This window comes from Brachypodium distachyon, chromosome 4, assembly GCF_000005505.3.
Source record: "Brachypodium distachyon strain Bd21 chromosome 4, Brachypodium_distachyon_v3.0, whole genome shotgun sequence".
In the NCBI taxonomy this organism is placed as follows: Eukaryota; Viridiplantae; Streptophyta; class Magnoliopsida; order Poales; family Poaceae; genus Brachypodium; species Brachypodium distachyon.
The window spans coordinates 40,631,356-40,645,416 of record NC_016134.3 but is presented as its reverse complement, the minus strand read 5'-3'; the positions used below and the strand labels follow the sequence as shown (position 1 = coordinate 40,645,416).

Sequence of the window (14,061 nt, the reverse complement as noted above, 5' to 3'; positions counted from 1 at the left end):
AGCGCATTCATGACGTCGCCCCGGCTCGCCCTCCCCGCTCCAGCCCATCTGCACCGTGGATCTCCAAACGGACGGCATGGACAACAACACGTGCCATCCTGGTCGGCAAGGCAGAGATGACCCGCCGGCCCCTTGGCGTGGGGGGCCCGGTCCGGCCGAGCCAGCACAATCACAGCCGGCCAACCTCCCCCTCCCTTCTCCCCCCGCTACTTGCCTTCCCCTCTCCGTCTCCATTGCTTTCTCCATTCGTCTCTCTCTCTCTCCCTCACCTCTCGTGAGTTGTGTCGTTGTGACCTCGCTCCGTCTCATCGGGAGGCGGCGACGCGAGCAGCACCGCCCTCGCTCGTGGCCTCCCAGGGAGGAGGGAAGGAGGAGCAGGAATGCGGATGTTCTCCAAGGCGTGCTCGCTCGTGGCCTCCTCCCTCCCGCGCTGCTCCTCCTCGTCCCCCGCGGTAGCCTCCTCTGCCCCTCTCTCCATCCGCCTAGTTTTTACGGGATTTCTCGGTGAGGGTTTGGATCTGGGTTGGGGATTCTCGTCGGGGACGGGACCGATCGCTGCTGCCTGCAACAACTGCTTCGGGTTAACGAAGTCACGAACGGGCCTCGCCCTTTTGCGATTCGGTCCCTCGCTTCCTGCTATTCCCGATGTGCCCAGCTGTTCCGTGGTGGCGTGGTGCCCTTGCTTAATTATTTTATAATTTTGTTAGATGACTGTGGAATCGGTCTCGGTAATTTGGTCGTCTGTGTTGTTTTGATTGTGAATGTTGCTGGTTGTATTGCTTTGCAGATTAGGGGACAGCCGTCCTTGATTCCGAGGGTGAGCAGGAAATGGCTCGGGAAGCCACTGATGTATGGGATCGGTACGCTGCTGGTTATGCCTTTGAGGACGCTACATGGGGTGGGCCGGATGTTTGGTGCCGCGCGCTACCTCTGCAACATGACAAGCGTCTCTTCGTCGCTGCAAATTGAGCTTGTGAGTGCACTGAAACTCCTGAGAATTTAGGTTATCCATTATCGCAGTTCTGCCAATTGCTATTGAAACTTCGTGTGGATGTTGTAGATGTTTGCTTACCAGTTCACCTTCTAGTTGCTAATTTACATGACAGGCAGGACGTGGGCCGGGGTGGATAACTATGCATACACTCAATCATTCCGGGGATTAGTTTTGTTTTTAGAGCCTGGGGGGGCTAGTCTGTTGACTGTTTGCTTGGGGAGGCAATTCTCAGAACTTGTTTGTCGAGGGGGGCTAATTATAACCATGAGTTTCTCATGATTGCGTGGCATCTCTTGTGGCATTATTTTGGAATGAAACTAAGGGCCATTCTCAATAAGGAAATCATTCGTGTCCATGAAAAGATGCTTCCCATATTCTTCTAACACTTAATCACTTATTGCTTTATTCTGCCTCACTTTTCATTTTGTTCTCTGCCCTTTTACCTAACTACCATGATATATGTTAGACACCGTGGACTGTATCTTTGCTGCCAAACCCTATCAGCCTATCAAGTATCAAGTTTACTATGGTGGGCCAGATGATGCGCAGTCATGTTTACATTGCAAATGATCCTTCATGTTTGCAGTTTCTCTCAGACAGTTGCTCTTCAGACCATATTTGAGCAGCATGACTTGTGTTTCTCAAAAGACACCAGCTCTGAGTATATATAGGTTTTTCATCTTAAGTCGAATATCATGACTTGCACATTATATCATTTGGAACAAACAAAAATTGTAGCTATCACAAAATATAGGGGGAACCACACACTCTAAGACCATATAGATGAACTGAACACAAAAACCTCAGTTATCTGTACATTTCACGTAACCTCATTTCAGTAGATGTATACCATTTGTCATCCATACTATTAAACTTCCCTCCGGTATTTGTTAACTATATTACCCTATCCTCTCTAGGTACCCTGTCTTCAAGATAACTATGCATACATCTTGCATGATGTGGATACTGGAACAGTTGGAGTTGTAGACCCTTCTGAGGCGGTGCCTATCATAAATGCACTGGAAAAGAGAAACCAGAATTTGACCTATATATTGAACACCCATCATCACTATGATCATACTGGTGGGAACTTGGAACTGAAGGCAAAATATGGTGCAAAGGTATACACTTGGCTGCCTCCCTGTACTTTTCATTTTCATAGTTTAGAGATGCTTGAAGCCACTAAATGTGGTGCTGATATCAGATAAACTAAAGCTCTATGGTTGTACTTAATGGTGAAGCTGAATTAGATATTTATATGAATATTTTACTGTACCAGATATATCCACATTCATAGCAACAATATAGTGTGACTTGTCAAACTAAGCACCCAGGATATTAGTTGGTAACTAAAGTCAGAAATTTAGTTGCTCATTTGGCTTAATTGACAGTGTAAATTGTTCAAGTAGTAAATATTACTTCCTCCGTTCCTAAATTCTTGTCGCTGTTTTAGTTCAAATTTGTACTAAAACAGCGACAAGAATTTAGGAACGGAGGTAGTAATATATAATGGTTCTCTAGGTATATACAGGAAATGATTGACACTAATTTTTTCTAGCGTGTCATTATTTATCTGTGCCTATCACTTGAAACAGCATAAATTAAGAGATAAATAATGATATTAATATATAATGGTTCTCTAGGTATATACAGGAAATGATTGACACTAATTTTTTCTAGCGTGTCATTATTTATCTGTGCCTATCACTTGAAACAGCATAAATTAAGAGATAAATAATGATATTCCTGCTTTTGTTTTCTGACAACAATTTTCATACCAGATAATTGGCTCTGAGAAGGATAAAGATAGAATTCCTGGCATTGACATAACTCTAAGCGAGGGTGACACGTGGATGTTTGCTGGCCATCAAGTTCTTGTCATGGAAACTCCTGGTCATACATTAGGTGTGCAATTGCATTTTTCTTTCGTTTTTGCTGTCCTTTTTGTTTTCATCTGCCCAGAATTTTTAAATTCTATTGGATACATATTGGTTCAGCTTGACAGGGACTCTTTTTTGCAGTTGGTTGTTTAAAAATTACAATAAATTTCGTTTGGAATACCTGAAAAAAAATTATACATACTCGTTCAGCTTGACAGGAGACTGTTTTTTGCACTTGGTTGTTTAAAAATTACAATTAAAAGTTCGTTTGGAATACCTGATTTTTTTTTCCTGATATGTGCCTTGTGGGATGAAGTGAGAACCTGCAAATTTTGAGCCAAAAATAAGACCATTTGTGTGAGAGTCCAGTATAGCAACCATAAATGTATACAATGTATTTTTTTTCTCCCCAGCACACAAATGGTAATAATTTTGGCCTAAAATTTGTAGGTTCACATCGTTCCAGTTTACATATGTGGTTTCTTTTCTATCATATGAAAACTTAGAATGCGATTTTTGGCCCAGTTCCTTATGCACCTGGGATCATTCGATGTTTGCTGATTGCTGGAACTTGGAAGTTGTCACCACTAGGAGTATCACTTAAATTTACATTTTACCCTCTGAAGTTCCTAATTACTTTCCTCACCCTCACTTCTGCACACATGATGTTATCTGTTTTCTTTCTTGTTTCATGTTTTGCCAAAGTTCCAGAAGTAGTGATGCTGCCTTTTATGGAACACGTTCAAAACTATTAAGAATTTTCATACTTAGGAGATGCATAATTATTTTCTTGGATATTCATCTTATGTTTGTTTACAAAAGAAGATTCTAATGCAACATAGGTTTCAAGAAATTCATCCACTCCCCTTGTATCTTTATTAGGTCATGTGAGCTATTATTTCTCTGGAACTGGAGCAATATTTACAGGTGATACCTTGTTTAATCTGTCATGTGGAAAGCTTTTTGAAGGAACTCCGCAGCAGGTTATTTTTTCTACCATGCAGATAACTTCATGTACATGTATATTGTAATAATTGAAATGATCCTATGCGTTTATGCTCTTTGAGTTTGTTCTACTTCCATCACTCCATGTGTTCTCAAATTTCTGTATGAAATCTATGTGCTAAGCTGCTTTGTTGCCAGTGCTTTTACTTCTGGGAGAAATGAACTCACTGATAAAAGAGTCCTTTAATTGTGCTAATAAGCATTTTTTGGGGGTATTCAGATTTTCTTTAAATATAAACTTAAGTACGTAAGTCTCAAGATACATAAAAGATCTTTATGAATAATTTTAAGAAGTAGGATTTTTCTATATCGACCATTTTGCAGTTCCATTTGTTTGAACAACAAACAAAATGAATAGTTGTAATCAATTCAATAGAAAAGCTCTTGCAGTAGTTTTGTCAGTTGTTACTTGTTAGTTATTTGTTCTTTTTCTTTTCATAGAAGGGTACATAAGGTAGTTCTTTTATATCTTTGCGATGTACATAAGTAGCTATGTACATAAGTATCAAATATTTATACATAAGTATCACCTTTTTCTTGATCTTACTGCAGATGTACTCTTCGCTCCAGAAAATCATAGCTCTTCCAGATGTGACAAAAGTGTACTGCGGACATGAATATACTCTGGTGAATGATATTTCTTTTCATAGCCAGAAGTTTTGTACATTGACCTGTTATTTAATGCTTTAAGTACCTCTCTGCAGAGCAATTCAAAGTTTGCCTTGAGCGTAGAACCAGGAAATGAAGAACTTCAGGAATATGCTGCCAGTACTGCTGAGCTTCGCAACAAGAATACACCAACGGTATTATAGCTTCTAAAACCATATGCATTCAGCATTCCTATTGTTATTGACAGTCTATACATCAGTTTGTGCATATGCTTCAAGTACTTCCGAATTGTTCTGCTCAATTATTTCTCGTAGATATCTGTTGCTTATTCCTTAGATTCAATCTTTGAGTTTTACCATAAGAGATCACAAGACATTTGGTGAATGTTTTGAAACATTTTCTTAGAAAAAGTGAATGTTTTTAAGCATGAGCACTTGGGGTTAGGAATAAATTCTTTGTTTGATGGTCAGTGCAACTTATTGAGGGCTTTGGAAGAGCCATGTACTGCTTAACCTTGGCCTCTCCTATTACCCGTGCTGGGTTATGAAAAAGAATTGGGATGCTTATGTTGTCTGGATGGGATTGTCCATCAGTGATTTGATGGTCGCTTAAAAAAACTACATGACATATTTGCACTGCCCAGAAAATTGTCCTTTTCTTTGTTGATGTTGAAGAGAAATATGATCTGCATGCAAGGGCCAGGCTCCAGTTCAAACATTACCTCATCTTGTCTTCATGATTCCCCAAATCCCTGCTTACACTTTAGATTCATAACAAAATAAGCATGATGCGTGGTATAAATCACAATTTCAGATTGCATGGTGTATAGTTCATTCGAGCAATGGGATTGTTCAACAATGCTTAACTTTGTAAAAAATTACGCTTGATGTTGTACAGGTGCCAACAACAATTGGAAGGGAGAAGCAGTGCAATCCTTTCTTGAGGACTTCCAGTCCAGAAATCAAGAAAATGTTGTCCATTCCAGACCATTTTGATGATGCACGTGTTCTTGAAGTTATCCGACGGGCGAAAGATAATTTTTGACTAGCCACAAAGAAAATTCTCATAACATGATAACCCAACTATCTTGTTGAAGGACAAAGAACCCCACAACTGAAGGGACACAGGGAGGAAAGGTATATAGCTTGATGTTTCTAAAATGTTCGGGAAAGAAGATGGTGTCGCCTTGTATGTAGCTTGCATAGTGCTTGTTCTACCGATAGCAGCTGGTGATTCTTTTGTAGACTAAAAATAAAATGTGTTCCGCTATCCTAACCTGGAACAGAAAAAAAGAATGCGAGTTAGCTGTTTGAATCTTCTCAGTCCTTGCATCCGCCCCATTGTCTTGGTGCTTCGTTGTTCAATATTTGCAGAATGTGCCGACACAATCCAGATCACTCAAATGTGAAGGAACAAAACACACGCCCACCCTTCAGAGTTCAGACCTTGGGGCGTGAGGTTAGTTCAGGGATGTGCAGTTTTAGCTTTTTCATGCAGTTTTGGCATAGTTTTTTTTTGTTTCTTTGCTTTTCTTTTGCTGGCGTCTTACTATTTCTTGTTTTTTTAGAGGTACTAGCTTCTTGTTTTTGCTCCTTGTTGTATGTTCAAATATCTTATATCTTTGATGATTTCTAATACAAAATGTCACGCATGTAGGTGTGTGTTTGAGATTTAAAAAAACAAGGTAAAATTACAATTATATACCTAGAGCAGCTCAAGCCCTCCCTGATGAATGATGATGTATCATGTAATGGTTGTAGTGGTAGTCCTTTCATATCATCGATGATGTAAATGTCAGGCTTGCACTTTACTTCACACTTTGGAAAGTGGTGCTCGGTCATCAATCATACTCGACGAATGTGATGCATCACCGAAAGAGAAGAGTACCATGATCCCCCCACTCCCTTCTCTCCCCCAAGCTTGTGTGGCAATCGGAATAGCTTTTTATATTTTATTATTGGTAACTGTCGATCTGTCATGTGAATGCTCAAAAGGCCTTTCACCGATCGAATCGACCCGTTAATTTCGGAATCAACCGAAAGTTCATGTCAGTGTACAATTGTTTGGTTTCGTGGATGCAGAGCTCTTCTGGCCGGTTTAGTAATCGATTCCAAAAAATTCTGTAGAGAAATTATTTTCGAGTAATTGTCAGCACAACATTGCATTGGCCGTTGAGGTTGTACGTGTTTTGAGACTTCAGTATAGTCTTTTGAAAAGTGCTAGACGAAAGCCTGTGCGACCATGGAAATCACAGTCGTCCATGCCATGACCATGAGTCCCCTCCCTTGAACCGTGAGCGGCGCGAGTTGAGGCCTTGAGGGTGAAACATTTGGACGGCATTTGGAATCCAGACGGGGCCTAATAAATCGGCGCTGCCGTTTTCCTCAAAATATTTTTTTTGGCTAAACATCCGTGCAAAAGGAGACCTAACGGCAACCGGTGAAAACTCCGTAAAATTCAAACAAAGCGAGAACCGTGCAAAATGATCCTAACCGCAACCGGTGAAAACTCCGTAAAATTCAAACAGAGCGAGAAAGGAACGGAAGCTCAAACTCGGAACAAAACCCCTCGTCTCCTCTCCCCATCGCGTTCCCCGCCCCACCACGGCTCCACTCTCGCCCACTCCCTCCCCATCCCGATGGCGACCGCCGATCCTGGCCCGGGCCCAACCCAGACTACCCAAGCCAAGCCGGCTTGCGCCGTCACCTTCGGCTGCTCCACCCTCCTCGGCCGCCACCTCGCCGCCGCGCTCGCTTCATCCGGCCGCTGGTCCACCGTCGCCGTCCTCGACCCGTCCCCGCCAGCTGCCGAACAGCCGGCTGCCCCCCTCGCCCACTTCGCGGTCGACCTCTCCGATCCCGCGGCGGCGCTCGCCCCCGTCCTCGCCGGCGTCGTAGCCGTCTTCCACGTGGACCCCACCTCCTCCGCCGCCACCGCATGCAGCGACGGGTCGTCCTTCCTGTACCTCCACAGCCTCGCGGCCGAGGGTACGAGGCGCCTTCTCGCCGCCTGCCGCGCTAGCGGCGTTAGAAGGGTGGTGTACACCGGCTCCACCGACGTGGTGACCGACGGCGCCCTTGATGTGATCAGCGCTGACGAGGACTCGGTTTCGTACCCCGAACAGGTGCGGACTCGTGGCGTTGTGCTTCCTCGTCGTGATCTGATCTCGGCGCTGTTCGCTCCATATTTTAGTGCTATTTGCTGCCTGCATATGCTGGGCTTTTGGATATTTTTCTTTTGCTTGTTAGAGTGATTGTTGTCTGCTCTTGGCTGTGGATGCAGTTTGGGAATGGAGTGAGCGAGCTCAGGGCACAAGTAGAGATGATGGTGCTGAGTGTGGATGGGAATGGTGGGATGCGGACATGCGTGCTGTGCCCGAGCAATTTGTTTGGGCCAGGCGATTCAAGTGTGACGAGGTTCATTGCTGGATATGCAAGGTCTCCCTTGTGCAAGGTATTCGAAGCTGTCATTTGCTCGTTTATATTTTACCTCCAAGCGCTTAGACTTAAGAATGTATTTTTCATATTGATATAATTAGTGAAGTGGATTTAAGGGTGCATTGATGTGACACATGTTATGTGTATCACAGAGTGTGATGTGCTATAATGTGGTAAATTTATGAAAGCCTTTGCTGCAGTCGCCTTATTTCAACACGTAGAATTCATATTGCATTTCTTTCTGTGGTAACAACAGAATATGCTAGAATACAAACCCATGGCTGGTGGTAATATCTCTGGTTTAGTGGTCAGTAGTACTTCCAGATCTCTGAGTCATGCTTAGAGACTTAAGACTGTATCTTCATATTGATAAAATTAGTGAAGTGGATTTAAGGGTGCATTGATGCGCAGTTTATGTGTATCACAGAGTGTGATGTTGCTATAATGTGGTAAAATTATGAAAGCCTTTGCTGCAGCCGCCTAATTTCAACATGTTGAACTCATATTGGGATTCATATTGCATTTCTTTCTGTGGTAACAGCAGAATATGCTAGAATACAAACACATGACTGGTGGTTATATCTCTGGTTTAGTGGTCAGTAGTACTTCCAGATCTCCAAGCCATGCTTGCCACTTGACATAATGTAGCTGCAATCGAGTTGGTTCTGGGGTATGTCCATGCTCCATAGTGAGTCGGCCACTTAAACTTAACTGACATCTACAGTCAACCCTTTACTGTTGGAATTCGAACCTTGTTTTCATGTACTTTCTTTCTGGCAGATGTACTATTGATTTATGTTGATTCCTCTATTTATCTGCGTTCAGCTGACACAATTTTTGCAAGCTATGAAGTATTAGTTTTCTTACACAGCCCTGTGCAGTTTATAACAGGTAGTGGTGGTAACATGTCTGACTTTACATATGTGGAAAATGTGAGCCATGCCAACATTTGTGCTGAGCAAGCTTTATGTTCAAATGCAGCATCTGTTGCCGGAAAGGTACACTTCTAGTGAATTAAATGCTGTGTTTATCATTTATTTTGATAGTCAATTCTGGTCTATAAATATTTTGCAGCCCTTTTTTATTACTAATGATGAACCTATCAAAACATGGGAGTTTATGTCCTGCATGCTGGAAGCCATGGGATGTCAGAGGTCTCTCTCTCTCTCTCAGCGCACATATGCAGCAAAGGCTATTCTAAAAATTAATATGTGCTGTGGCTTCTCTTCCATTTTTAGGCCCAGGATTAATCTTCCTTCCAAGATGCTGTTGTTTGCAGCCTGGTTCTCCAATATGATTCATCACGGATTGTGTCTGCAAATGTCATACGCTCCACTTCTCTATCCCGATACGTTGTACTTCTTAGCACACACAAGAACTTTTAACACTTCAAAAGCTAGAAGGTTACTTGGATACAACCCGATTGTATCATTGAAGGTGAGCTTGCTTCTTAACCTTTTTCTCCATGTGCATGCTCTTGTTTTCTCAGTTATATAATCCAATTGTATCATTGGAGGTGAGCTTGCTTCCAAACCTTTTTATCTATTATGAATGCTCTCGCAGACTTCTTTTTCTCTGACATCACAAATTTAACAACCAGTGGGTTTAATATGTATGCAGGATGGAATTATGAGAACTGCTGGGTCAATTTTGGAACTACCAGATAATCTGGATCTGTCAAGGAAACAAGGTTCTTGTGTATCATCAAAAGCAGATAAGCTACTGGGTGGTGGGATAGGTGAGATAATCAGACCACTTCTTTCTGCACTCGCCTCCGAATTGTATGAACTAGATCTTTTAAAACCAACAACAACAACAACAATCAAGATACATACTCCCTCCGACCCATATTACTTGTCTCAAATTTGCCCAAATATGGATGTATCTATGTTTAAAAAGCGTCTAGATACATGTAATATTTCGACAAGTAATATGGGTCGGAGGGAGTAGTATTTTCTTCTTCTAAATGCTTTTCTCTGACGTTTAATCATCAGATCATTATGATATATCTATATTTTTGCCTTGTTCACTTTCTGCCATTTTGCTGCAGCTGCTGATATTCTCCTTTGGAGGGATGAAAAGAAAACCTTTTCATATGTCACACTATTGTTTCTACTGTTCTACTGGTTTCTGCTTTCAGACAGAACTTTTGTCTCCTCGTCTGCCAAAATTCTTCTGGTGATCTCCCTGGCTCTTTACATCCACGGTGTGCTACCTTCACAAGTGTATGTATATTGGTTTATATTCTGTACTGTTACTTTTGATAAAATAACTGAAACCCCATACACGTTTAGGTAGATATGCTTGAGGAATAGACTGGTAGATCAGTCTGCATGTGGGTCTTCCACACATTTGTGCAACTACAGTACGGAGTATAATTTTTAGTACATTATATCAAAGTATTGAACTCCAATTGCAGGTATGGTCTTACAGTAGAGAAGGTTACTCCTGATTATTTTGAAGTATCACACTCAGCTTTGAGGAATCCAATTATACGCCTGGCTTCTCTATGGAACGGAGGTATTCATAAATTGAGGGTTATAGCAGAAGGTGATGACTGGAGTACCTTTCTAAAGGTTTGTATTCAGCCAGTTGAGAACAGTGCCCCATGTGCTATGTTATTTTCCTGTAATTCTTAGTAAAACAATCTTGTTTCTGGAAACACTTGCCCAGTAAGTTTGGGTTCCTTGATCACAGGCCTGACATTTGAATTTGGTCTTGTTGGGTGATTGTTGGCAGTGGTTGGGCAAATTTCTGAACCTTTTTTTTTTCCCTCAGGAGTAGGCTCAGGTTGTCATTTTCTAAACTTGATTAGCTACATTTTATTGTCCTTGATTATTTCCCTACAGTCATGTCAAGCCATTATACTCTGGTTTATTTGATATACCTTCGTTTGTGTTGAGTAAAATGATTTACTTGATATACCATTGCGCAATATGTTATTTGCCGATAAAATTCTTTATGTACCACTGAATGACTATGTATGCCCTCATTGTGAGTTGACATGGCCTTGCAGGTCAGCAAGACATCAGTTTCATAGAAACAGCAAATGAAGTTGTTATGTGCCATATAAAGAAATGCCCCCTATTTCTTCCATCATGCTTGGTAGTTCTGATCTAGTTTTATCCTGCACGTTACTTGGTTTACTGAGTGCTAGAAGTAATCATTAGTTCCATATGAATTGGAGAATAATTAACCCCAACCCATGTAAATCCTTCTTTATGAATGGTACATAAAGAACTCGATCAAGCTAGACTTTACTCGAAAATCACATAATAACAGTAAACACATTGTTGCAAGAATGGTACTCGGTACAACGGTGATAATTAATTTATGTTACAGCCGATTGATCTAAAGTTTCTTTTTTATGACAGGTTGTTGCTTCCTTGTTCTGTATCAAAGTAATGTTGAACTTCCAATTCAGAATGCTGATGGGTGTTGGTGAGGGTTATCTTTTGCCACTCCATACATTGTTCTCATTTATTGTCATAATATCAATTTAACATCTGATTTCTGCCCCTCCTGACTGCAGTACTGGCATCCCTGTTCATTGTCTTCATTGTCTATGAACAATGTGAGGAGGAAATTGATGCTTCAGTAACTATTGCCTCTGCCAAAATGAGATCCCTAATGGACAGAGTGGTTAGAAATTTGCCAGCGGTTCGAAATGCGATGGTCTCTTTCAAGGCATTATATATTTTAGAGAGAACGTTGGCCATGACTCTTTGATGCTTTATTACTAAAATATGCTCAGTTAACAAAGGTACAACCGCCATTCTGTTCTTTTTTTGTTCTGTAAAAGTGCCTATTTGTTGCCAGCTAACATACCCTTTGCAACTCACCAAATGCTGGTTTGTTCTTTTCAGATTCTTGGCCCAACAAGTTTCGGTTGAGTTGGAAACCATGCTTACTGCCTTACTGGTGTTGATGGACTAGCGTTAATGCTTTAGAACAATTTGATATCTGCCTGTATGTATCTAAAATTTTCTTTCAAGATCGTTATGATGCTCCTTGCTTGTAAAGGCTTACTCGCGCCGGTCGATGTTTACATGTGTGGTTTTGTGTTGTGGACCTTTTAACTGCATCACCAGTTATTGTTCCGGTTCACGAGTCATGTTCAATACGTTCAAAGTGTGTAACGAGGGAATCTTTTGCATAGCTTTTGAAGTTTATTATTTGCAGAGTTTCTGCCAAAAACCTGTGAATTCCCTGATTTTCATGTGAGATGTATAAGGCCTTGTGCAATATACATCAGAGGGCCTTCTCTTGTGCGCTTATTTAGTGAACACAGTAAGACATGCCATATGATACAATATAATAGGTGATCTATAAGTTCATATCTTGCTAGTGCTTGCATGATACAATCTATTCTGAAAAGTATGATGATCGTCTTCGATTGTATCATGGGTAAATTCGGGATATCGGTCATGCATGATATGGCTGTTGAAGCAGCAATGCTATACCACATGCTTCAACATATACCATCTCTTGTCATGGTCTCGTTACTATTCCCTCATATCCATAATAAGTGTTTAGTACAATTTTGTAGTAAATCCCGGATATTTATTATGGATCGTGGGGAGTAAGAATTAGCAATTTAAGATAACAATAAAAAAAAAGGAGCACTAGAGAGTTTTGATTCGGCAATGTGGATGTTAATGAAATACTCTAATGCTATGCTTTCTTTTACATGCTCTCACGCTGTTAATTACTGTCTTTCATCCATAATAAGTGCCTTGAAATAGTAAAAAGTTGTATTAACTTTGTACTAGACCACTTATTATGGATAGAAAGGAGTAAGATCTTCGTTGCAAATCTTTCTAGAGCTCGTCCCACCTTTGTGGTGTGGTGAGTTGGAGAATAGAGTGAGTTTTTGTGGCGCCTCTACGTTTGTGGTAGAGCACTCCTCCAAACGAAGACGTACACCGCCCCCAATAGGTGAAATTCCGGTGAAATCTTCGTCTTCCCGTGTGGTATCATTTTTGTCTTTTTACTTACTTGCAAAGCTTAATTATATATCTTGTGCTTCGGCTATCAAGCAAATTTCAATTGATTATATATTGCTTGTGCTCGTGCATCATACTAGGGTGTTCATCATTTAGACGTTTTAGTGAACCCATATATTGATGCTTGTATCCCTAACAGTGAAAAGAAAAAAAGTAAGATTGTTAATCGTCTATTCCCCCCTGCTCTAGTCGATCATACCGATCTTTCAACTATTAGTCTAATATTAGTGGTCAAACACTAGAAACGAGAGATACCTTGGTCGAAGTGCACACCTTTATATGAGGTGTATTTTGGAATGGAAGAAGTAGCATTAGCCCAACCGACGGTCTCTCGATACGTGTGCCCGAAATGCTACCCTGTCCTACCCAAGCTGCCACCATAGCGGCCGCCTAGGCCATCTCTTTAAGGTTGGGTAATGAACATCTTCTTCTTCTAAGGTTGGTTCGTAGGACTTACCTCCTTGATGCTTATCACCCTCTTGCCTCCATGGCCACTGTCCAGCCAAATTGTCGGCGCTTCAGCTCAAACCCCGTCGATTGCAGCTCGGCCACGTCTTACCTTTTTGTCGCCTTTGCTTTGGCCTGCTCTCACCGCCACGGCTAGTCATGACATCATCGGCTTCAACTCAATTGAGACTCGTCTCCACCATAGTCAAGCTCGCTCGACAGTCACCGTCTCTCTTCTCTCGATGCTCTACTCTTATGCGAATGGACAAAAACGAAGGGGGGAGACGGTGAAAGAAAGGGATAAGAAGAATTGAGGTAGAGCCTGCGGAGGAATTTTCTTCGGAGGTTCGGCCGCACCGTGTAGCGCGGTTGGACATAGAGTGATTTTGGGTATTTAATTTAAGGACTAAACTACAGAGCGGCCTTCCCCACGTAAGCAGCCCCAGCGGCACCTGCCTCCCGCCCCGCGCACGCGCAACACATCTCCCGATTCCCGCTTATGCATGCATGCTGGCCGTGTCTGGCTTCTCACACGCGCGCACGCTTTGCGCAGAACCGCGCACGCTTGGCGCAGAACCCAGCTCAAGGCGCACGCATGGCCATCGGGAGTATAGCTTGCGAACCCAGTAAGCCCATCTCAGACCCAGCAAGCACCAGCTCCCAGCCACTTAGTTTTATTTTCC

The 14,061-nt window shown here is 42.0% G+C and overlaps 2 protein-coding genes across 5 annotated transcripts; both read left to right on the top strand.

Moving 5' to 3' along the window:
- Positions 1 to 198: 198 nt before the first annotated feature.
- Positions 199 to 5,810, top strand: LOC100832703 (probable hydroxyacylglutathione hydrolase 2, chloroplastic). Its single transcript, XM_003578395.4, has 8 exons — positions 199 to 452; positions 788 to 973; positions 1,912 to 2,115; positions 2,776 to 2,899; positions 3,757 to 3,857; positions 4,432 to 4,506; positions 4,584 to 4,682; positions 5,386 to 5,810. The coding sequence occupies exons 1-8, from the start codon at positions 381 to 383 to the stop codon at positions 5,530 to 5,532; spliced, it is 1,008 nt and encodes a 335-aa protein (XP_003578443.1). The 5' UTR covers positions 199 to 380; the 3' UTR covers positions 5,533 to 5,810.
- A 1,250-nt stretch (positions 5,811 to 7,060) lies between these two features.
- LOC100832384 (3beta-hydroxysteroid-dehydrogenase/decarboxylase) lies at positions 7,061 to 12,124 on the top strand. 4 transcript variants are annotated; one of them, XM_003578394.4, is made up of 11 exons: positions 7,068 to 7,612; positions 7,771 to 7,941; positions 8,807 to 8,923; positions 9,000 to 9,079; positions 9,164 to 9,362; positions 9,546 to 9,663; positions 9,976 to 10,150; positions 10,345 to 10,501; positions 11,300 to 11,366; positions 11,458 to 11,688; positions 11,792 to 12,124. In XM_003578394.4, the coding sequence occupies exons 1-10, from the start codon at positions 7,127 to 7,129 to the stop codon at positions 11,652 to 11,654; spliced, it is 1,767 nt and encodes a 588-aa protein (XP_003578442.1). In that variant the 5' UTR covers positions 7,068 to 7,126; the 3' UTR covers positions 11,655 to 11,688; positions 11,792 to 12,124. The 4 variants fall into 4 exon arrangements, with proteins under 4 accessions (XP_024319228.1, XP_024319229.1, XP_024319227.1 ...); XM_024463459.1 differs by lacking the exons at positions 11,300 to 11,366; positions 11,458 to 11,688; positions 11,792 to 12,124 and adding an exon at positions 10,623 to 11,293 and having other exon boundaries at positions 7,064 to 7,612; XM_024463460.1 differs by lacking the exons at positions 11,300 to 11,366; positions 11,458 to 11,688; positions 11,792 to 12,124 and having other exon boundaries at positions 7,061 to 7,612; positions 9,976 to 10,131; positions 10,345 to 10,495.
- Positions 12,125 to 14,061: the final 1,937 nt, after the last annotated feature.

Bases quoted from the DNA above. Each gene is read 5' to 3' on its own strand.
- LOC100832703 (XM_003578395.4), top strand. From the start codon at position 381: ATGCGGATGTTCTCCAAGGCGTGCTCGCTCGTGGCCTCCTCCCTCCCG. The intron at 3,858-4,431 runs GTTATTTTTTCT...ATCTTACTGCAG, and splicing joins TTGAAGGAACTCCGCAGCAG to ATGTACTCTTCGCTCCAGAA. The intron at 4,507-4,583 runs GTGAATGATATT...ACCTCTCTGCAG, and splicing joins GCGGACATGAATATACTCTG to AGCAATTCAAAGTTTGCCTT.
- LOC100832384 (XM_003578394.4), top strand. From the start codon at position 7,127: ATGGCGACCGCCGATCCTGGCCCGGGCCCAACCCAGACTACCCAAGCC. The intron at 7,942-8,806 runs GTATTCGAAGCT...AGCCCTGTGCAG, and splicing joins CAAGGTCTCCCTTGTGCAAG to TTTATAACAGGTAGTGGTGG. The intron at 9,080-9,163 runs GTCTCTCTCTCT...TTCCATTTTTAG, and splicing joins GAAGCCATGGGATGTCAGAG to GCCCAGGATTAATCTTCCTT.